The sequence below is a fragment of the Epargyreus clarus genome, unplaced genomic scaffold (genome assembly GCF_041222505.1).
Source record: "Epargyreus clarus isolate Ecla_fem2 unplaced genomic scaffold, WU_Ecla_fem_2.2 ptg000031l, whole genome shotgun sequence".
NCBI lineage: Eukaryota > Metazoa > Arthropoda > Insecta > Lepidoptera > Hesperiidae > Epargyreus > Epargyreus clarus.
The window spans coordinates 109,412-129,750 of NW_027332236.1; the positions used below are offsets into that span (position 1 = coordinate 109,412).

Here is a 20,339-nt window from a genome sequence, read left to right on the forward strand (position 1 = left end):
TAAACTTATTATGAATATTCTATTTGAGGTCCCTTAAACCACACTTGGCCAGGGTTAATTAAAGTACAAAACCACCCATTATACACCTGTTTCAGATAAAGATACGCATACCAATTTATAAATAAAACAACAAAATGGAACCACGCTTATTTATTAATTGGACAAAACTCACAATTTTCCTTAATCTAAATTTGCGACATATTTCCAAGTCAGATATGCGTAACATGACGTCACGTGGAACAGAGTACACATCACAACTCACGGTAAATAAATAGAACAAAAGTTATCACAACTTGAGGCACTTGTTCTCTTACAAAACATACTAAACATTATTCTTAGCGTTACTGTACAAATTTACATAGTTGTCACCTAAGTTGCCGTTACAAAATATTGATTAGAGGAACATTTTTTTGTTTGTCCAATGGCACGCACCTAAAGGGCGTTTTTCCAATACCACGCGGTATTAGGGCTCGTACACAAAACTGCGATGCGACGCGATGCGATTTCCCAACGCCACATGAACAGCGATGCGATTTCGTGCGGCGAGGCCCAGGGTGACCATTCCTTCGATTATCGTCAACCGTACTGAACGAATTTTGTAAACTAGGTCTTGACGTGGATTTCAAAAAGAATTGTGCACTTTTGTTGTTGCTTAGGACATACAGGAAAGAGAAACAAAGTAGAATTATGAATGCCGATGAGAACTATTTTCATTTAAAATATGAAGTTTTGAAAACCGTTGATTTTTTTATTATTTTAGAATGAGCATATCTTCATTCGAAGAGCTTTTAAGTTTAATTTCACCATATCTTCAACGTCGTACTCTGTCATTTTTTTTACATTAAAGTCTTCCCCATACGCTGTCTCTGAACGAACTAAAACTGGCGTCAACAAGTGTGACGAAACATCATAGAAATGCGCGATGCGAATCAATTCGCAAATCCTTGCGATGCGTCGAGGGAGCTCGCAGATTTTTATGATGCGACATCGCATCGCAGTTTTGTGTACGAGCCCTTATCCGGGTTTGTGCGCGTACCTATCCGCATGAATGCCTTTCGCATCCTATTATTTCAAATACTGTTTCACTCTTCCCTTTTTTGGTCTTTCATGAAAGCAATACGTACACCGGCGCACATATATATTTTATGAAATGACAAAATGCGAGTGCCACGCATGTGTCACGCAAACACAAATAACATTTTTAAAGTTCATTTAAATTGAATTAAAAAAATGGATTACAACTAAATTTTAAGGAAATTTAATTGAAAACCCGTTTAATAATACTTTATAAATATTTTAAAAATCTTGGGCATTAAAAACTGTCACAATTTAAAATATTGGAAAAGTGATTTAATTCATTTTTTACTTCATTATATAATTTTTAAAACTAATATTACATTTTATATATAAAACATTTTATCACAAAATTTTATTTACTGAAACTGTAAATGTAGACAATTAATTTAAATAAAAGCGATGTATTTATACACAAAAGTGGCAGTGGCGATGACGGATTACTTAGTTAATATTTAATTTTATTTCCGTACTCCGAGGCGGGCGTAAATACTGGCAACACAGTTTATATCATTTGTGAAACTGTGCCCGTAGTATGAGATTTTACGTTTTGACAAAAATGACTGTTTTTGTTTTTGTTTACGTATTTCCCATATATTTCCATTCAGTTCTGATACAATCTGCTAGGGGCGATGTATGGGCGTATACGTAAACAAATAACAAAAGTCATTTTTGTAAAAACCTAAAACTCATACTTAAGATACTGTTTTTGCTTTGAAATAAATCTTTAAATTCTTTAAAAAACAGCTTTCAATAATAAACGCACGTTTTTGTCGACAGTATAATTATGTTAACATAAAAATATTTAAAATACATAAAACGTTTTAATTACTTATATTAAATGAGAAAACTGGCAATTTCAACTTGTAAGTTGCTCTTACTCTATGAAACATTTGAGTCCAAAACCTCATCGATGATCCTCATATTATGTATGATGTGAACATATAGAGATAACAGATCGATGATTTCATTAACTAAAACTAATTTGTGATGTTGTAGTAAACAAATTCTTCAGTCAGCTGCAAGGGAGCTGCAAGAAAAATGTCGTTATTAAATAAATGATAGGGATTGGATGTCGTACCATATATCGTAACTTGAAATAAAAACTCCAACCTAAACTAACCTAAACACTCAATTAGAAATTGCTTTTTTTTAACTTAAAATAATTTTGCGTTGTATTCTGTGAGGTGGTTTAAAGTTTAGTTTTTTTAAGTATGTGTAAATATCCCCTTAGAATTTATTATTATTGTTATAATATATTTAGCTGTTTTTTTTACTTAGTTATTTACATTTTTTTGCAAATTTGTGGGAATTAGGTACCTAACGTCCGTTTGTAATAATCAATCTACTCAATGTTTTGTCTATCCAATACTAGGAGGCAGAATGGTAAAATTTTGACAATTGTTAGAAAAACTAAAGAAAGCTTATTACTAACGACCTTTAATCGTTCTGAGGAATACGCCCCGCAATAGCTGACTGTGTGTGTTACCTGCAGCTGTCACGACTTGCCGGCGTCGGCGCACGTGGTCTTGAGGTGCATGGACAGCAGCCCCTTGGCCACGAAGCCGCGCTGCTCTGGTACCTGCAGCAACACACCCCGCAATAGCTGACTGTGTGTGTTACCTGCAGCGGTCACGACTTGCCGGCGTCGACGCACGTGGTCTTGAGGTGCATGGACAGCAGCCCCTTGGCCACGAAGCCGCGCTGCTCTGGTACCTGCAGCAACACACCCCGCAATAGCTGACTGTGTGTGTTACCTGCAGCGGTCACGACTTGCCGGCGTCGACGCACGTGGTCTTGAGGTGCATGGACAGCAGCCCCTTGGCCACGAAGCCGCGCTGCTCTGGTACCTGCAGCAACACACCCCGCAATAGCTGACTGTGTGTGTTACCTGCAGCGGTCACGACTTGCCGGCGTCGACGCACGTGGTCTTGAGGTGCATGGACAGCAGCCCCTTGGCCACGAAGCCGCGCTGCTCTGGTACCTGCAGCAACACACCCCGCAATAGCTGACTGTGTGTGTTACCTGCAGCGGTCACGACTTGCCGGCGTCGACGCACGTGGTCTTGAGGTGCATGGACAGCAGCCCCTTGGCCACGAAGCCGCGCTGCTCTGGTACCTGCAGCAACACACCCCGCAATAGCTGACTGTGTGTGTTACCTGCAGCGGTCACGACTTGCCGGCGTCGACGCACGTGGTCTTGAGGTGCATGGACAGCAGCCCCTTGGCCACGAAGCCGCGCTGCTCTGGTACCTGCAGCAACACACCCCGCAATAGCTGACTGTGTGTGTTACCTGCAGCGGTCACGACTTGCCGGCGTCGACGCACGTGGTCTTGAGGTGCATGGACAGCAGCCCCTTGGCCACGAAGCCGCGCTGCTCTGGTACCTGCAGCAACACACCCCGCAATAGCTGACTGTGTGTGTTACCTGCAGCGGTCACGACTTGCCGGCGTCGACGCACGTGGTCTTGAGGTGCATGGACAGCAGCCCCTTGGCCACGAAGCCGCGCTGCTCTGGTACCTGCAGCAACACACCCCGCAATAGCTGACTGTGTGTGTTACCTGCAGCGGTCACGACTTGCCGGCGTCGACGCACGTGGTCTTGAGGTGCATGGACAGCAGCCCCTTGGCCACGAAGCCGCGCTGCTCTGGTACCTGCAGCAACACACCCCGCAATAGCTGACTGTGTGTGTTACCTGCAGCGGTCACGACTTGCCGGCGTCGACGCACGTGGTCTTGAGGTGCATGGACAGCAGCCCCTTGGCCACGAAGCCGCGCTGCTCTGGTACCTGCAGCAACACACCCCGCAATAGCTGACTGTGTGTGTTACCTGCAGCGGTCACGACTTGCCGGCGTCGACGCACGTGGTCTTGAGGTGCATGGACAGCAGCCCCTTGGCCACGAAGCCGCGCTGCTCTGGTACCTGCAGCAACACACCCCGCAATAGCTGACTGTGTGTGTTACCTGCAGCGGTCACGACTTGCCGGCGTCGACGCACGTGGTCTTGAGGTGCATGGACAGCAGCCCCTTGGCCACGAAGCCGCGCTGCTCTGGTACCTGCAGCAACACACCCCGCAATAGCTGACTGTGTGTGTTACCTGCAGCGGTCACGACTTGCCGGCGTCGACGCACGTGGTCTTGAGGTGCATGGACAGCAGCCCCTTGGCCACGAAGCCGCGCTGCTCTGGTACCTGCAGCAACACACCCCGCAATAGCTGACTGTGTGTGTTACCTGCAGCGGTCACGACTTGCCGGCGTCGACGCACGTGGTCTTGAGGTGCATGGACAGCAGCCCCTTGGCCACGAAGCCGCGCTGCTCTGGTACCTGCAGCAACACACCCCGCAATAGCTGACTGTGTGTGTTACCTGCAGCGGTCACGACTTGCCGGCGTCGACGCACGTGGTCTTGAGGTGCATGGACAGCAGCCCCTTGGCCACGAAGCCGCGCTGCTCTGGTACCTGCAGCAACACACCCCGCAATAGCTGACTGTGTGTGTTACCTGCAGCGGTCACGACTTGCCGGCGTCGACGCACGTGGTCTTGAGGTGCATGGACAGCAGCCCCTTGGCCACGAAGCCCCGCCCGCACAGCGCGCACACGTACGGCCGCGCGCCGCTGTGGTACCTGCGGCCACACGGCACATCACTACTACATGCACATTGGGAAAATTACTGACAAAAATATCAATACTTTAAGTCTATGTTATAATTATTTTTTATAATATAAGAGCAGCAGACGAGCATGCCGATGGTAAGTGGCTAATGCCGCCTATGGACATCTGCAATCAACCCCAGGTAAGATTACATTCCTGCCCGAGGTCGATCACAGATTCTCCGACCAACCCTTAAGACTAACCTGGAACATCTCGGATAAGTATGTCTCCCTTACCACACCCTTCATCCAAACAGAACACAGCAGCGCTAAACACTCTTGGCAGAAATAACTGTACTTTTGATATATGGACAAAAACGAACTACAAATACAAAGCGCCTGTCATTTTGTCCGAGTAATAGACGAAACGACAACAATACAGTGACAGTGAGATTAAAAGTGGAAAAGGGTGAAAATGCTACATAAAGAAACGAATTGAATTTATCAAAATCATGTACGAATTGACATATTTTATTACTTTTAACATTTCATTTTATTTTAGAAATCTGCAGAAATATAAATTTTTGTGTTTTTTTTTTCTTAAAATAGGTCACACTAGAGTCATTCACCACAAAAGTGACCACAAGTAGTACCTAGTTACGTCCACATTCCACGTGGAAGCAACTACGCGTGAAAACTAATTTCACGTGTGTATGAGCAACACATGCCGGTATTTTGATATGTCTGAGTGTGGTCGCATTATCAGTTATAAAATTTATTTGTATGATTTTTATTCGTATCTATCATGCGTTTATGAAACGTAGGTCTACCTGATGTTTGTCCCTGTAGTCCCGGGACTAGAAAAGGGCTACGGTATCCCCTGTCTGTCGTAAGAGGCGACTAAAAGGGGGATTCCGGGATTGCGGGCGGCAAGATTGGGAGTTCGAGCCGTCCAGCAAGCAACTCCGGGAAGGACGGCGATATATGTGGTCGTATACCGTCGTAAACACCAGACGGTGTGGTGAGTCCTAAAGCTCGCCTGGGAGGAGCCCGAAGGGACAACGCGTTCAGATGACTCCGGTTGCGTTCCGTAGGAGATCCCGGAGTCCTCTTGGCAACGCTGAGGACGGCCACCGGGGGGGGTTTAGTGCGGTAAGAATCCGACATAACCCCGTGTCGCTCCTACGACACTGGGTACCTTTTGAAGGTTTCCCCCTCGTAAAAAAAAAGGTCTACATGATGGTAAGTCGTCACAATCACATCTAAGTATTTACAATAAAAGAGGAGGCTAATAGTCGCTAATAGCTAATAGTAGTTCGAGGATTTTCTATCTTCACCAGGTTTCAAAATTATATAACAGAGAGTTTTGCTATGTTTTATTATATCTTTCAATTTCAGATGTGTATGTAATTTATGAGTGCGTGCATGCGTGAGTGTTTGTTTATTTGTGTGTATTTGTCTGTGCGTGTTGTTTCTACTAATTCTCGCAAGTTCTCAATCACGCAATGGAAGTTTTGTCTAAATGCTGCGTACATACAAGCTCCGAACATAAGACTATTGGAGCACGGTCGCTCCCCGAGTATGATCACCTAGCCGACAGGGAGATCTCGCGCTATATACGTGAGTGTGCGTGTATGTGTGTGCGCATGCGTGCGTGTATGTGCATGCATGCGTTCGTGTGTGCGTGTTTGCGTGTGTATGTAGAGTGGCGTGCGTGTAGCATGCGTACCTCTCGTGTATGACCAACGTGGAGTGTACATGCGTGTGTGCGTGTGGCGTACCTCTCGTGTATGACGAGCGCGGAGTGTACATACGCGTGTGCGTGTGGCGTACCTCTCGTGTATGACGAGCGCGGAGTGTACATGCGTGTGTGCGTGTGGCGTACCTCTCGTGTATGACGAGCGCGGAGTGTACATGCGTGTGTGCGTGTGGCGTACCTCTCGTGTATGACGAGCGCGGAGTGTACATGCGTGTGTGCGTGTGGCGTACCTCTCGTGTATGACGAGCGTGGAGTGTACATGCGTGTGTGCGTGTGGCGTACCTCTCGTGTATGACGAGCGCGGAGTGTACATGCGTGTATGCGTGTGGCGTACCTCTCGTGTATGACGAGCGTGGAGTGTACATGCGTGTGTGCGTGTGGCGTACCTCTCGTGTATGACGAGCGCGGAGTGTACATGCGTGTGTGCGTGTGGCGTACCTCTCGTGTATGACGAGCGTGGAGTGTACATGTGTGTGTGCGTGTGGCGTACCTCTCGTGTATGACGAGCGTGGAGTGTACATGTGTGTGTGCGTGTGGCGTACCTCTCGTGTATGACGAGCGCGGACTGTACATGCGTGTGTGCGTGTGGCGTACCTCTCGTGTATGACGAGCGTGGAGTGTACATGTGTGTGTGCGTGTGGCGTACCTCTCGTGTATGACGAGCGTGGAGTGTACATGTGTGTGTGCGTGTGGCGTACCTCTCGTGTATGACGAGCGCGGAGTGTACATGCGTGTGTGCGTGTGGCGTACCTCTCGTGTATGACGAGCGTGGAGTGTACATGTGTGTGTGCGTGTGGCGTACCTCTCGTGTATGACGAGCGCGGAGTGTACATGCGTGTGTGCGTGTGGCGTACCTCTCGTGTATGACGAGCGTGGAGTGTACATGTGTGTGTGCGTGTGGCGTACCTCTCGTGTATGACGAGCGTGGAGTGTACATGTGTGTGTGCGTGTGGCGTACCTCTCGTGTATGACGAGCGTGGAGCGCTGCGAGAAGGCCTTGCCGCAGTGCGCGCACACGTGCGGCTTCTCGCCGGAGTGCACGCGCTCGTGCAGCGTCAGGTTGCACTTCTTCACGAATGCTTTGCCACACGTCCTGTGTACGTCATGGCATACATGTTCAATTAAATATAAATAAATATATTAATAAAAATAAGTGTTCATGTAAAGGCAAAGGTCAGTTAAAGTCGTAAAAATTTAATCTATTAAAATGAAATAAAATTAGTTATCAGTTTATTTTGTAGATTATTCTAGTTTGGTTGTAGTTTAGTTTTATCTATGTATAACAATTTTGTGCTGTGTACGAATGGTAGAACAGGCTAAACGATCAATATATATATTTAATGCATTTGTAATTGTTTTACATCATATGAGAGCAAGCAAGGAATTATAACATTTTTTCGTGACAGTATACTATGTTTGTTGTGGTTATATTAAATATTTTCGTTATATTAAAAACAATAATGCGACATTGTGACGTTGCCATAATTTAATAACTTCTAATTCGATATATTATAATAAAATTTGAGACGACGTAGCTTTCCAGATTTTAAATAGTCATTTCTATTCTTAGACCAAATCCAAATAAAGCAAAATGTCGTTGAACTTATAGTGTTGTGTATGTGTAGATATACGTACTTGCATGCGTGCGGCTTGTACCCGGTGTGTATGCGCAGGTGGAAGGTGAGGTGTTCGCGCGAGGAGAGCGCCTTGCCGCAGACGCAGCAGAGGAAGTTCCGCTCGCCGGAGTGCGCGCGCTGGTGGCGGCGCAGCGAGTTGAGGTGCGCGAACTGCCGCGCGCACACCGCGCAGCGCAGCGCCAGCGCGCGCGCCGCCGCCTCGGGGTGCGCGCGCGTGCGGTGCGCCAGCAGGCACCTGCCGCACCACACGTGGAGTCACCACACGCCACGACCACTCCGCAAAGCACAGTAACGTCACGACCACCACACGTAGTGCCGTGACGTCACGACCGCGCCGCCAACACCGTGACATCACGAACACTACACGCGACTCCGTGACGTCACGAGCACTGCACGCTACTCCATGATGTCACAACCGCGCCGGGCTCCACCGAGCACCACACGTAGTACCGTGACGTCACGACCGCGCCGGGCACGACCACGATCTCACGAGCATTACACGCGACTCCATGATGTCACGACCGCGCCGGGCACAGTCGTGACGTCACGACCACCACACGCTACTCCGTGACGTCACGACCACGTGGGTAGCACAGTGACATCACATTCGATGAGACGCAATTACCTCACGAAGACACCAGGGAGCCCCGTGACGTCATAGCGCCGTACAGCACCATGTCATCACGATCACTCCGTGCAACGATTCTACGTCACGAGAATGTCGAGCAAACTCGTAAAGTCACGACAAAAATAATCTCCGCCATAACATTAGAAAATCACATTACATGCTCGTGGCATTGTAACACTACACACATTCATGAGGCAGGAATGTTACAGGCTCATATCGTCGTAGTATTAAACGCTCATTACACGCTCATTTGGTTACACCATCGACGTAACCTCACCATTTTTTTTTTACTTTATACTATACGCCACAAAACATCCCATATAAACGATGGAAAAAATAAAAGCATGTTAATAATTTTATACAATATACTATTTTTATGTTTTTTCTTAAAAAAAAGAAATATAAAACTTGACTTGAAATATAGTACTTGAAAACACAACCAGAAATTTCCTTGGGACCAGACGAGCTATTTTTATGCTTACAATAATAAAAATCGTTCAATTTTTTTTTCATGACTTATTTGTGGTTCTCTTTTTCTTTACCTCTATTGTATTGTATGTGTTTTTATTTTTGTTCACTTGCCATTGTATTGTGTGTGGCAATTTCTCAAAATAAATAATTTTGCTTTCTTTCCATCACAAATCATTTCAAAGTCATTATTAAAAGAAATCTGAAAATTAAGTCACTAGACAAAATAAGTCACAAACACACAAGATTAATCTCTCTAAAATAGATACAAATCCTTATACTTATAAATTGTTATCATCGTATTCTTGTATACAATCAAACATAACCCATCAGAGTACATACCTCATGTACACAAACTCCTCCGGGCACAGATCACATATGAACCGCTTCGCCGGCGTCGTGTACTTCATACCCATCTCATTCGACTTGTGTGTCAGTCCTGAAACAGAATTACTTCAATTTTAAATAATTGCCCAATAAGGCGAACACCTTTATTCTTATTATTTTTAAAAAAATACTTTGTAATTCGGATGTATAATCAGAAATTTTCTAATGCATGTAGTGTTCACTCCTAAGGACTTAACACTAAAAAGTCAGTTTTTGGAAAGTAGCATATACTTGTTTACTTATGTTTGTTCTATATTGTGTTTGTTATAATATGTTATGTCCATTTTAGTAAACCAATAAAGAAAAAATACACGCACAGGGCTCTGTACCACGAAACGTTAGTTTTTTAGTTCCACTTTTAATTCCCCACAGATTATTATTAAGGCGTTGCCACCAACAATGTGTAATAAATTAAAAATATATTTTTAACAAGTGTTTGATAATAATAATACGAATTTGTTATTATAGCAGATTTAATAGGTCGAAAATTTTATTATCTTAGAAATCTTAAATGATAATCGACAAAATAATACACTTTTTACCACTGTTAGAAAATAATGGAAATTATTTAGACGTCTTCGGTTAGTAATCTTAGTAAATAAAATTTCACCAGCAAACACAATTTTAACCACTATTCGGTCCTTCTAATATTTTTAACATTTTATTAGCATTATTTGTTGTATTTCTTGTTTAAATGTTATAGTAATTAACACATTCGAGTAACAATTTCGAACGTCTGTTTATTACGGTTCAAGATATAGAGCCCTGGGATAGACAGACATACAGCGCCGCGTAAGGGTTTAATCTTTGGGTACAGAACCCTAATAAAAACACCCAAGGCTAAGGCTAAGAAAACCCTTGAAGGTGGTAGAACCTTTTGTGGTTCGACTCCGGCGGCACCACCGCCACACATATTTCTACCTAATAACAGCAGTGTTAGGCGCTGCTGTGTTCCGTTTTGAAGGGTGTGGTAAGGGAGACAGACTTCCGAGGCGTTCCAGCTTAGTCCTCAGGGGTAGCGTGTAGTGTGTGTAGGACTCATAGTTATATAAGTTAGGTTAAGCTTAGTATTAAGACAGTAATAATAAAGACTTTATACAAGTAACACGCCTCTCAATACACACGAGCCTGCTACAACACTACATGGCAACCCTGCCAGGCCGGTGCGCGTGTGGCGCTGCCACGTTGCACGCGCACCGGGAGGCTTTGAAAACTAAGAAGAACGAAAATTAAACAATAAGAAGATCAAGACAGAAGATATTACATATAATTAAAGAATATCAATACATAAATACCTATTAAAGACAACACGGATATGGAAACGTCATGAATATGGAAAACACTTAGAGAAGAATAATACCTACAGAAGAATAGTAAATTGTCGTCAGAAAAAAAAAACACTCTACTCTTCGAAGAAAATGGTCTACATTCTACATAAAAATGTTCGGATGAAGACAATGACATCATCGGTCAGCCAGTCTCCGGTACGTCTTAAAAATTTGACACCTGCTGAATAACGAAGAAGGACGTCGAAATCATCGTCTCCTCGCGATAACAAAAATTGCCGCACGCCCAGCCATGGTCATCGCAGCCCAGCAGCCCTTGACTGACCAGCGGACTCCTACCCTTGCCAGCGCGATATTACTTATACGGTAAAAAAAAACAAGTATAATTTTGTTACTTTGTAAAAAAAAATATCTGATTTTTTTTTGCGCATCTGTGGCCGACCTCAGGTAGGAATATCTACTCCTATCAGGGGTTGATTACTGATGTCCATGGGCGGCAGTAGCCACTTACCATCAGGTGGACTGCATGCTTGTCTGCTACTCCTATATTATTAAAAAAAAAATTAAAAAAAATCACTTGTATGAATTTATTCATTTATCTCGAAAAAGAGCTGAATTATTAACAAGCTCAACAGATTTACAGCAAACATTACGTGTGTGATGTAAGAACCACATCAATGGAAAAAGCTTGTAGGAAAGTTACATTTAAATATGGTCAATATTCTACACATCCTATTACACCCAAAAATAATCGATAATAGTATTAATTTACAAATAAACTTAATAACAATATTTTAATTAATAAAAAGAAAATATTAAACAAAAAATAAAAAAATAACAAATGAACAATTGAAATCCTTATCAGATAATGTAATTTCAATGAAATAAAAATTTTCAAATAATGGAAATTAAAAAAAAAAACGAAAAATATATAGAAAATATATGAAAGCAATAATATTATGAATTAAAATAATAATACACACTAAAAATAAAAATAAAAAACATCATAGCAAATTTGCTTACATCCCTGGTGGGGATCGAACCCACGACCTTTGGATTAGAAGTCCAACGCGCTATCCTCTGCGCCACAGGGACGACAAACGAAACTTCGAAATTACCGGTCTGATGCTGATCGTTATATTTTAATAAAATTATAAAACATATTATATTATTACATAAATACTGAACAAAGTATAAACTGTACTAAAACATCGGAACTTTCAGATAAATAAAAGCGTGGTAATAGGCAGTTAGCAAAGTATTTTCTTACAAAAATCTTTGTGCAGATAACATAAAAATATATATATATTACCTAACCGCCAATGATAATTAAATTTATCATTAATTCAACTAAAAACAAATTACGCAGATTAAAGTTCAAATTTAAAAATTGCATCTTATTTTTTTATATTATATAGGGTCTTCCAACAGGGCCTTCCGAACTTTGAAAGTTGATAACGGCCATCTTGTTGTAGCTACATCTGTCAAATAAATTTTAATTTATTCAGTTTGTTTCGCCAAATTATCATGGACGATTATAGCATTCAACAACATGTGTAAATAATGAAATAGTTTTCTCAAAAAGGGTGTTCTGTTCGGGCAACGTACCGCGTGCTACAATCGCCTGCTACCGCGTGGTCGTCACAATCGTCCTACCGAGAGGATTATTCGCAATCTGGTGGATAAATTTAAGTCCACGGTTCAGTAAACGATCGACTAACATCCGTATGTCGACGAAACGCAAGATCTGTTAAAACATCGCCGCTGTCCGTGAGAGTGTGCACTAGAATCTGAGGCAGTCGATATCCCGTCGCCCATAAGAACTCTGCCTTTCGTAGACCATAACCATAGAAGCCGTGGACATTCAATTAAACTATGTCACATTCCACACATGATGGCGTGAATAGGTCCTTCAAACGAATAAAAAAATCGATGATATCTCACACACAATTTGTTTTATTGAATTTTAAAGATAGGAAAACCTTAATGAAAGACCCTATATAAGTAGCAAACGAGTCTGCAGTTCACTTAATGGTAATCGCAGTTATTGGTTATGGATATCAATAATCAACCCAGATAGGATTAGTTCTGCCTCATGTTGGCTAAAAAAATACCCCTACCCCTTAGACTTGAGTTCTGGTAATGTGTCATATAAATGTCTCTCATATAATTTAATTCAGAAATAGGTGTGAAAGGGGTGCCTTCGGAGTCCAAATACAAAAATTTCAATTAGTTAAACAACAAGTTAAATTCTTCTGTGCGCTGATTTGAAGGAAGTGATAAAAGAGGTCATTTGTATAAGGCATTGTTTAATGTATTCTATCTTATTCTCTTGCAGGTCTATTCTTATAGGTGTACGTGTTTGTCTCTAAGAATCACTATTTCAGTGCTTCTAATTTTAAAATAACTAAAAATATGATCGTAGCGAAAAAAAAATCATGGATGTTAAAAATAATTTAGCGACTTATCTACACTATAAAAATTGATACATTTTTGTCCATTTGAATTCATAATTACGAAATTTCGACGTTTTTCTTGCCAATAATAACAGTTTTGTTTTAGGCAGGTAGGCAGATAGGTACCTTTTTCTTCCCGTCAAATTGACGACTGGGCAAGACTAATACTAGTAGAATCACAGTATGGGAGTTTGAGAGTTTTGTGTAGCGATGCGTACCGTGCTTATGTACGTGTTACAATGAGAGTTGCGGTGCACTGCGTACCGCACTCGTGTACGTGTCGCGGTGAGTGATGAGTGGCGAATGTGGCGATAGTGTTGTGTGTTGCGTACCGTGCTTGTGTATCTGGTAGTGGTTGCGGAAGGTGCGCTCGCACAGCGCGCAGCGGTAGGGGCGGCGGTCGAGGTCCCAGTGCCGCCGCCAGTGCGCCGCCCACTCGCCCGACTGCAGCGTCTGGAACACGTTGCAATGGACATGAGCACACATTTTGCAAATCCCCTTCTTGTAGGCACACGAGTTTGGTCCCAAATATCTAAGTATTACATTTTAACGCAAATAATAGCATTTTTGTACCTATTTTGAATAAAGTGCGATACGGTGATACATGTGCGGTATGACGTCATTCTATCCAATTAGCGTCTTAGACAACATGACCGACTCAAGTATTTAATAATTTTATTTAGTTTAAAATAGAATTAATCTTTTATTAAAACTGGGTTTATTATATAATCTTTTCAACATATATTTCTTAATAAATTAATTTACTATTTGATTCTTGAGACTTAGTAGGAACGCCTCAGATTAGTATGTCTCCCTTACCACGCCCTCCAAAGCAGAGCACATACCAGCGCTTAATCCTCCCGTTATTAGGTAGAAATGGGTGTGATGTATAGAACCACAGGGATCTACAACCTGTTTTATTACATTTATTTATTTATGGATTACGAACATAAGACACAGATAACACAATTATAAGGTATACATCAAATCTTTTTGGCATAGGTAACTGTTAGGTATATTATATAAATGATAAGTAGAAATAATTTCCATGCGGCCCACCTATTTATAGCATGCAAAATACAAAATTATTAAAGTTGACTAGGTGATTGAAGCTATTACTTACGAAAACTGGATGTTCTTTAATTAATCCTAATAATTGCATATTCATTGCAGTAACATCAAATGACATAATAAATCAATTAATTACAATACAATTCAAATTAAGAATAAATGAGCATAATTTAAATGTCAAAGTTTATAGTTTGAAATATATTTTGCCAGGTTATACCGCAAATTATAAAAACTACCTTCTAGGAGCCAGTCTTTAAATCTCTATCTAAATGTATGATATGATAAATTATTAAAATTAATTAGTAGCCTATAGTATATCTTTATTTTAATATTGGCATTCTTTTGAGCGTTTGCAGCAAATATTTACGTGTATACAATTTATACTTTAACACATATAGGTTCATGTATTTGTTTAGTTGGCTAATAAATTATGTTAATTAATCACCATATCTTAATTGATGTGGCAGAATCCATATTTGATCCCTATAACTCACCGGTTTTATAGGCATGTCTGACTTATTCTGAAAGAAAGCTCTTGCCCAGCAGTAAAAGAGTAAAGAGTCTATAGTCTGATTCATAATTAGTTGTCCAAAATGTAAACAAAGATATTATGTCGTTGCCAAAATACGATTACAAGTATTGTAAACCTTAACAAACTAACGAGAAACAAAAACGTTAACAAACTCAACAAAAACATAAAATTAATTACTACCCACAATTAAACAAGCGCGCTTTGAAAACGAGAAAACATAAGAATTTAACTACGATCACGAAAATGAATAACATCAGCTACGAAACTTAAAAATGACGGTACAAAAAATGTTTTGAATCCCGATTGTGCTACCATTATCACATTTTAATTTTCTACCATAAATCTTGTTTTTTATTATTATTACTGTATTGAACGAAATTGAGGTAATATAAATATTGGAAAATGTAAATTGATCTTAATTTATTTAAATTATTATTTTGTTATCATTGTATTACTTTAATATCGTCAAAAATAAGACACTACCATTTGAAACTTATTTTCTTGATAGGTCTAACCTTGTTTTCATTTTTGACACCTAATTATGAATCGGACTATATGGTAACTGGTATGGTTGGTTTTATACAATAAATAGGCGAAAAATAAATAAGGGTTTAAGTTTGTTCAACTGCGTATGACGGAACACAATCAAGAACGTGGTGCGAAAGAAATGACACTAGATTCGATGTCTCGTTTCCTCTCGAATAAGGAATAGACAAATTGCTAATTCTTTTACATCACTCGGCAGAATAAAACAATACTGTTTTAAGGCGGTCGTGGTACGAAACAAAATAGTGTTCATGCAATATTGAAATAAAACATTCTTGAATTATGATCGTTTTTGAGAGATGGTGGTAGGACCCCAAAGCGGACTAGCAGTTTTACGCGGACTATATCCATAGATTAGTAAAGATTACTTACTTTTTTTACTCCTAACAAGTTAGATTACAAGAAAATGTAACCAGTTGAAATTGTCACTGTCAACTGTTTTCGTGTTTGAAAAATATAAAAAGATGTAGTTTTTCAAATATTTTTTTAAAATTCAAAATAGGTTCTTTACATAGCACTTTTTGAATGTTAATACAACTACCACCACTTCACAAGGTGTTTCGTTATGGAGAAGAAACGTTTTAGATCATTTACGAACGAAACGATATTTCTCCGCACTTTATCTCCGATTTCGTGTTTTTACACTACTTATCTGCACATGTCGGAATTGTTTCGCGTAAATTACATCACAAAGCCATTAAACGGCTGACAGATTTATCAACCGTTTAAGCCTTTTAATGGCTTCCTTCAATGCCAAGGCGGTGAGATATGTATACTTATCTATGCCTGTACCATAGCGGCGTACCTTCTGGCAGCGCTGGCAGCGCAGCGGGCGCGTGTCGGGCTCGGGCGGCGCGCTGAACGCGCCCGCCGGCTTCTTGCCCTCCGCCTTGCGCCCGTGCGCCCTGCAACACCGCGGCAACACACGTCACACACATAACTCGACCATTATTATAACCACAAACCATTATTATACAGGGTGAATTTTTCAAATCTGAAACTATATGCGATTAGCGAAAAGTGCTGAAAGGAGTTTGGGGCCGATTTTGATAAAAATTAAAATTGCATCATTACTTTTTTAAGAAATATTTTTCTCTAGCCGGGTATCGAACGAGTGCATTTTGAAAAAATTCACCCTTATAGGTATATTATTCCACTATCTGATAGCGTTGCTTATAAGGCTCAAATTCTGGGAAATAATAATAAATGACAAATTAAAGGAATAGTCTCAATTTTAAGAAAATACATATTTTTTCATATTAATTTGGCAGTTAAGTTCCCGCTATTCATTAATTTAAACATTTCGCGTATTAACATTTTTTTGGCTTGATGTTTAAATCATTCGAAAGCTTACATTTTGCTCTCCAAAAGTATATATTTTTATGTTCGACTTGGAAAAGATTATTTTTAGGACATTATAACAGATTTCAACTTGCTTTGCGCGGTGTTTCGTTTAATACAGTAAAGATAACAATTTGCGAGAATGACTTTTTCGAGTCAAATCCCAGTCATTACTTAACAAAAAGATATAGAAAATCATATTTAACATAGAAACGAAGTTGTAAACAATAATAAATAAGAATTTACTAATTAACCAGTTATCTATTTTTATAAAAAATAAATCCTAAAAACGACTGGGTCTTAGTTGTCAACCTATTACTTTCTCATACTAAACCGTATGTCATGGTCATAAAATCGAAGAATTAGTTGATTAACCAACAAATTCTTCAATGTTATGACTTATGTATAGTCCTAAAAAATTATATATAAGTCATATGTTATGTATAATCCTTAATGATTAGTATGCCAATATATGAAAAAAATATGTAGTTTCTTAAAAAAAATCCTTTTCCTTTAATTTGTCACATAACATTACTTCCCCGAAATTTGATCCTTATAAGCGACACTATCACATAGTGGATATGTAGAGGGTGTATTTTTTTCAAAATGAACTCGTTCGATTCTCGGCTAAGGAAAAAGATATTTTAAAAAACGAATGATGATGTTTAAGTTTTTATCAAAATCGGCCTTGTAACTCCTTTCAGCATTTTTCGCTTATCCTTATAGTTTCGGATTTGGCCCTAAAGGCCTATTATTACAATTACAAACATCTTAGAAATAAAATTTAGACCAGTCCATTGACACCTTATATAATAAAATTTGTCGAACTGTAATCTTCATGACAAGCCAGGTTGATATTCAAAGTATGATTTCAATCTCTTCCACAACTTGCTATAAACTAAAACAAAACAAATAAACAGCATGCAACAAATATGCGTGTATAAATATTTCACTTTCAATTTAAAGGTTCTTACTTATAATGCTGCAACATCTCCTGCTTGTTGTTGCAGCTAGCAAAGCATATGCAGCAGAAGTGCTCCTCTCCATCCACTTCCTGCTTCACCTTGTGCAGCTCCTCCAGCAAGACATCCCCCATTGGCACGCCCTCCAAAACTTCCTCCTTCACATTACCAATACTCATTTCTACTCTACTCAGCTCCCCGCTTTCCTTCAACAGATTGTCCTTTAAAAGTTTGTGGGGCAGCATATTCCAATCTTTCACTTTGCTCTTACTCTTTCTACCTCTCTTATTCTCCCTAATCTCACCATTCTTGGACTCCTCCCTATCCTTCTTACACTTCTTAGGCTTCTTAAGATTGATAAGTAATGTATCTTCACTGTCGTCCGAGTGCAAATCATTTGCATATCCCATATCAAAACCTTCGCTCTTAACTGGCGACGCTGGTATGGAAAGAGGTTCAAGTTTAATCTGCTTGATATTACTATTGGTGTACTGATCTTTAATGTGTTCACTGGAGCTATCTGTCTGGGTGCTTTGGTCATTGTACAGGTTGTGTATGGGTGGGGGTGGAGGGGAGAGAGCATTTTGTTTAACAACTGTGAGATCTATGGAGTCGTCTAAGGGGAGGACTGTTGCGTAAACAAGGCGCAGCCTGGAATAGTATACATAAACAATATTTACATGTGCGTTACACTCACTTATAATTCATTATTTTTCATATATATATACATATCTTCTTCATCACTATGCTAAAATAATTTAATAACAATGTATTGTCTAGTTCTAGTAATTTGTTATTCCATTACGCAGTGACTCATATACAAATTATAAAGTAAAGCAGGCAACCCATAAAAAATACATGCAAGAGATGTAAAAAATTAAAGAAGCTCTTGTTATAAATAACTACTGAAAAATAATTTAACACTTTATTTTAGCACAATTTATATGTCAATTATATCTTCAAGGAACTTCGGCCTTTAATTAATTTGGATTTATAATTAATGACCAAAGTATTAACGAAGACTAAATAAATAGCACAGACTGTAATTTGATAATTAAATTGATACTTACATATTATACTAGGAATATTACAATATTCCTTTGCCAATCATATATTTATTAAGCTTAAGGTTTTGTAGTACTTTTTTAAGATCACAGTATTTCGGGGCTAAAATAATATATATTTACTTTAAATCAAGTTTTACCTGTGTTGTACTTCTATAGTTTTATTGTAGAACTGATAAAAATCATTTATTTTATAGCAGCATCTGTCACAAATCTTCTGTGGAAGCCGGTCGTTCTTTATCACCTGTCGAAAGCAACAAACTATTCATCACAGAAGCATAATCATCACATAAATATTATCAATCAAATGGCTGATCCAATTATACCGTAATGGGTAAGTATAACGACATTTTCAGATATAAATTATTCTCCTCGTCGAAAATATAATGATTGACGAATTTCGTTGAACAACATAAACGACAAATATCACCCATTTTAAAATTTTGTGTATTTTAGTAATCAAAAATAAACCACACACAATGTTTATTCGCTTTCGTTATGAAAGTGACAGAAGATAGCACGGCCATTTGTCAATATTGACCTTTCGCATCCAGTATTGCCAGCATACGATCCGCATTCAGGGGCATTATGTGAGACCCAATATTATGCGCATATACATACATAGATAAATAAATGGATAGATAGATCAGACAAGAGGGTGGGCGGAGAAGGCAGGCGCGGCAGGGGCTCTGCGCCAAACTTTTGATTAATGAATACAACGGTTGTGAAGTAACTTTAGTTAAATTGCAAATATTCAAAACATTGTAAACTTGAAATGTTCGTGCCTTAGCGACGTAGACGCGTCTGCATATGGATACTATTATGAATATGTATGTTGTCATTGTCTACCTCTGTCTTTACCTGTTTAATGCTGTCCTGTAAAAACATTAATATAGACAAATGCTTACAATTTACAGTCGTGCTTCATGTATATTCATGATTTACTAGAACGCATTAGAAATATCTATATGTACCTATCAACGTACGGGTTGATTCTATTTAAAGTTAGCATGTAGGTAATTGAGGTCCCCGTATAATGAATCAAACTAGATACAATCTATAGTAATGCTTCTTCATTAACTTATTACAATACTTACACGTCCTCCTCTCCTAATATAAATGATACTATGTTATGCTTGCTTGGAGCAATCCAAAATTTATATATTGTAAAGAACCATTATTAGGATAAAAAAATACAAAATGGCTCTAGTTAGTGACTTAAGTAATTTATTTATAAAAATTAAAATTTTAACTATTCATCTTAATTTTCTTAACTATTCCTGTTATCGAATACGTAATGTGTATTGTGTGTGTTGTGTGTGTAAATTATGCAGGTACGAATTAAAATAATGATTTTTTACAATTTATTTCCGATAAAAAAAGTTATATTTCTTTAAGAATGAGTTAAAATCCAATCGACATATAAAAGGATAGAGGAAACTTGAAAATACTTATTAAATATACATTTCAATGTAACCCTAAAAATATATTAAGTATTTTATGACGTGTATTAAATACGTGTCTAATAATTATACACA

At 39.5% G+C, this 20,339-nt stretch overlaps 1 protein-coding gene and 1 non-coding gene across 2 annotated transcripts; both read right to left on the minus strand.

The window, feature by feature from the left end:
- Nucleotides 1–135: 135 nt before the first annotated feature.
- On the minus strand, nt 136–19,334 carry LOC140754693 (uncharacterized). The gene is made up of 10 exons (XM_073089740.1): nt 19,128–19,334; nt 18,942–19,045; nt 17,750–18,388; nt 16,240–16,339; nt 13,618–13,738; nt 9,499–9,595; nt 8,059–8,295; nt 7,382–7,516; nt 4,574–4,697; nt 136–2,104 (listed from the first exon to the last, which is right to left on the minus strand). The coding sequence occupies exons 1-9, from the start codon at nt 19,233–19,235 to the stop codon at nt 4,583–4,585; spliced, it is 1,656 nt and encodes a 551-aa protein (XP_072945841.1). The 5' UTR covers nt 19,236–19,334; the 3' UTR covers nt 136–2,104; nt 4,574–4,582.
- TRNAR-UCU (transfer RNA arginine (anticodon UCU)) lies at nt 11,852–11,924 on the minus strand. Its single transcript has one exon. It is a non-coding gene; the product is annotated as a tRNA-Arg (tRNA).
- Nucleotides 19,335–20,339: the final 1,005 nt, after the last annotated feature.

Excerpts from the sequence above, each read along its gene's own strand:
- LOC140754693 (XM_073089740.1), bottom strand. The coding sequence starts at position 19,235 with ATGGGTGATATTTGTCGTTTATGTTGTTCAACGAAATTCGTCAATCAT. Across the intron at positions 7,517-8,058 it reads TACAAGCCGCACGCATGCAA|GACGTGTGGCAAAGCATTCG; the intron begins GTACGTATATCT and ends TGACGTACACAG. Across the intron at positions 4,698-7,381 it reads ACGCTCGTCATACACGAGAG|GTACCACAGCGGCGCGCGGC; the intron begins GTACGCCACACG and ends GTGTGGCCGCAG.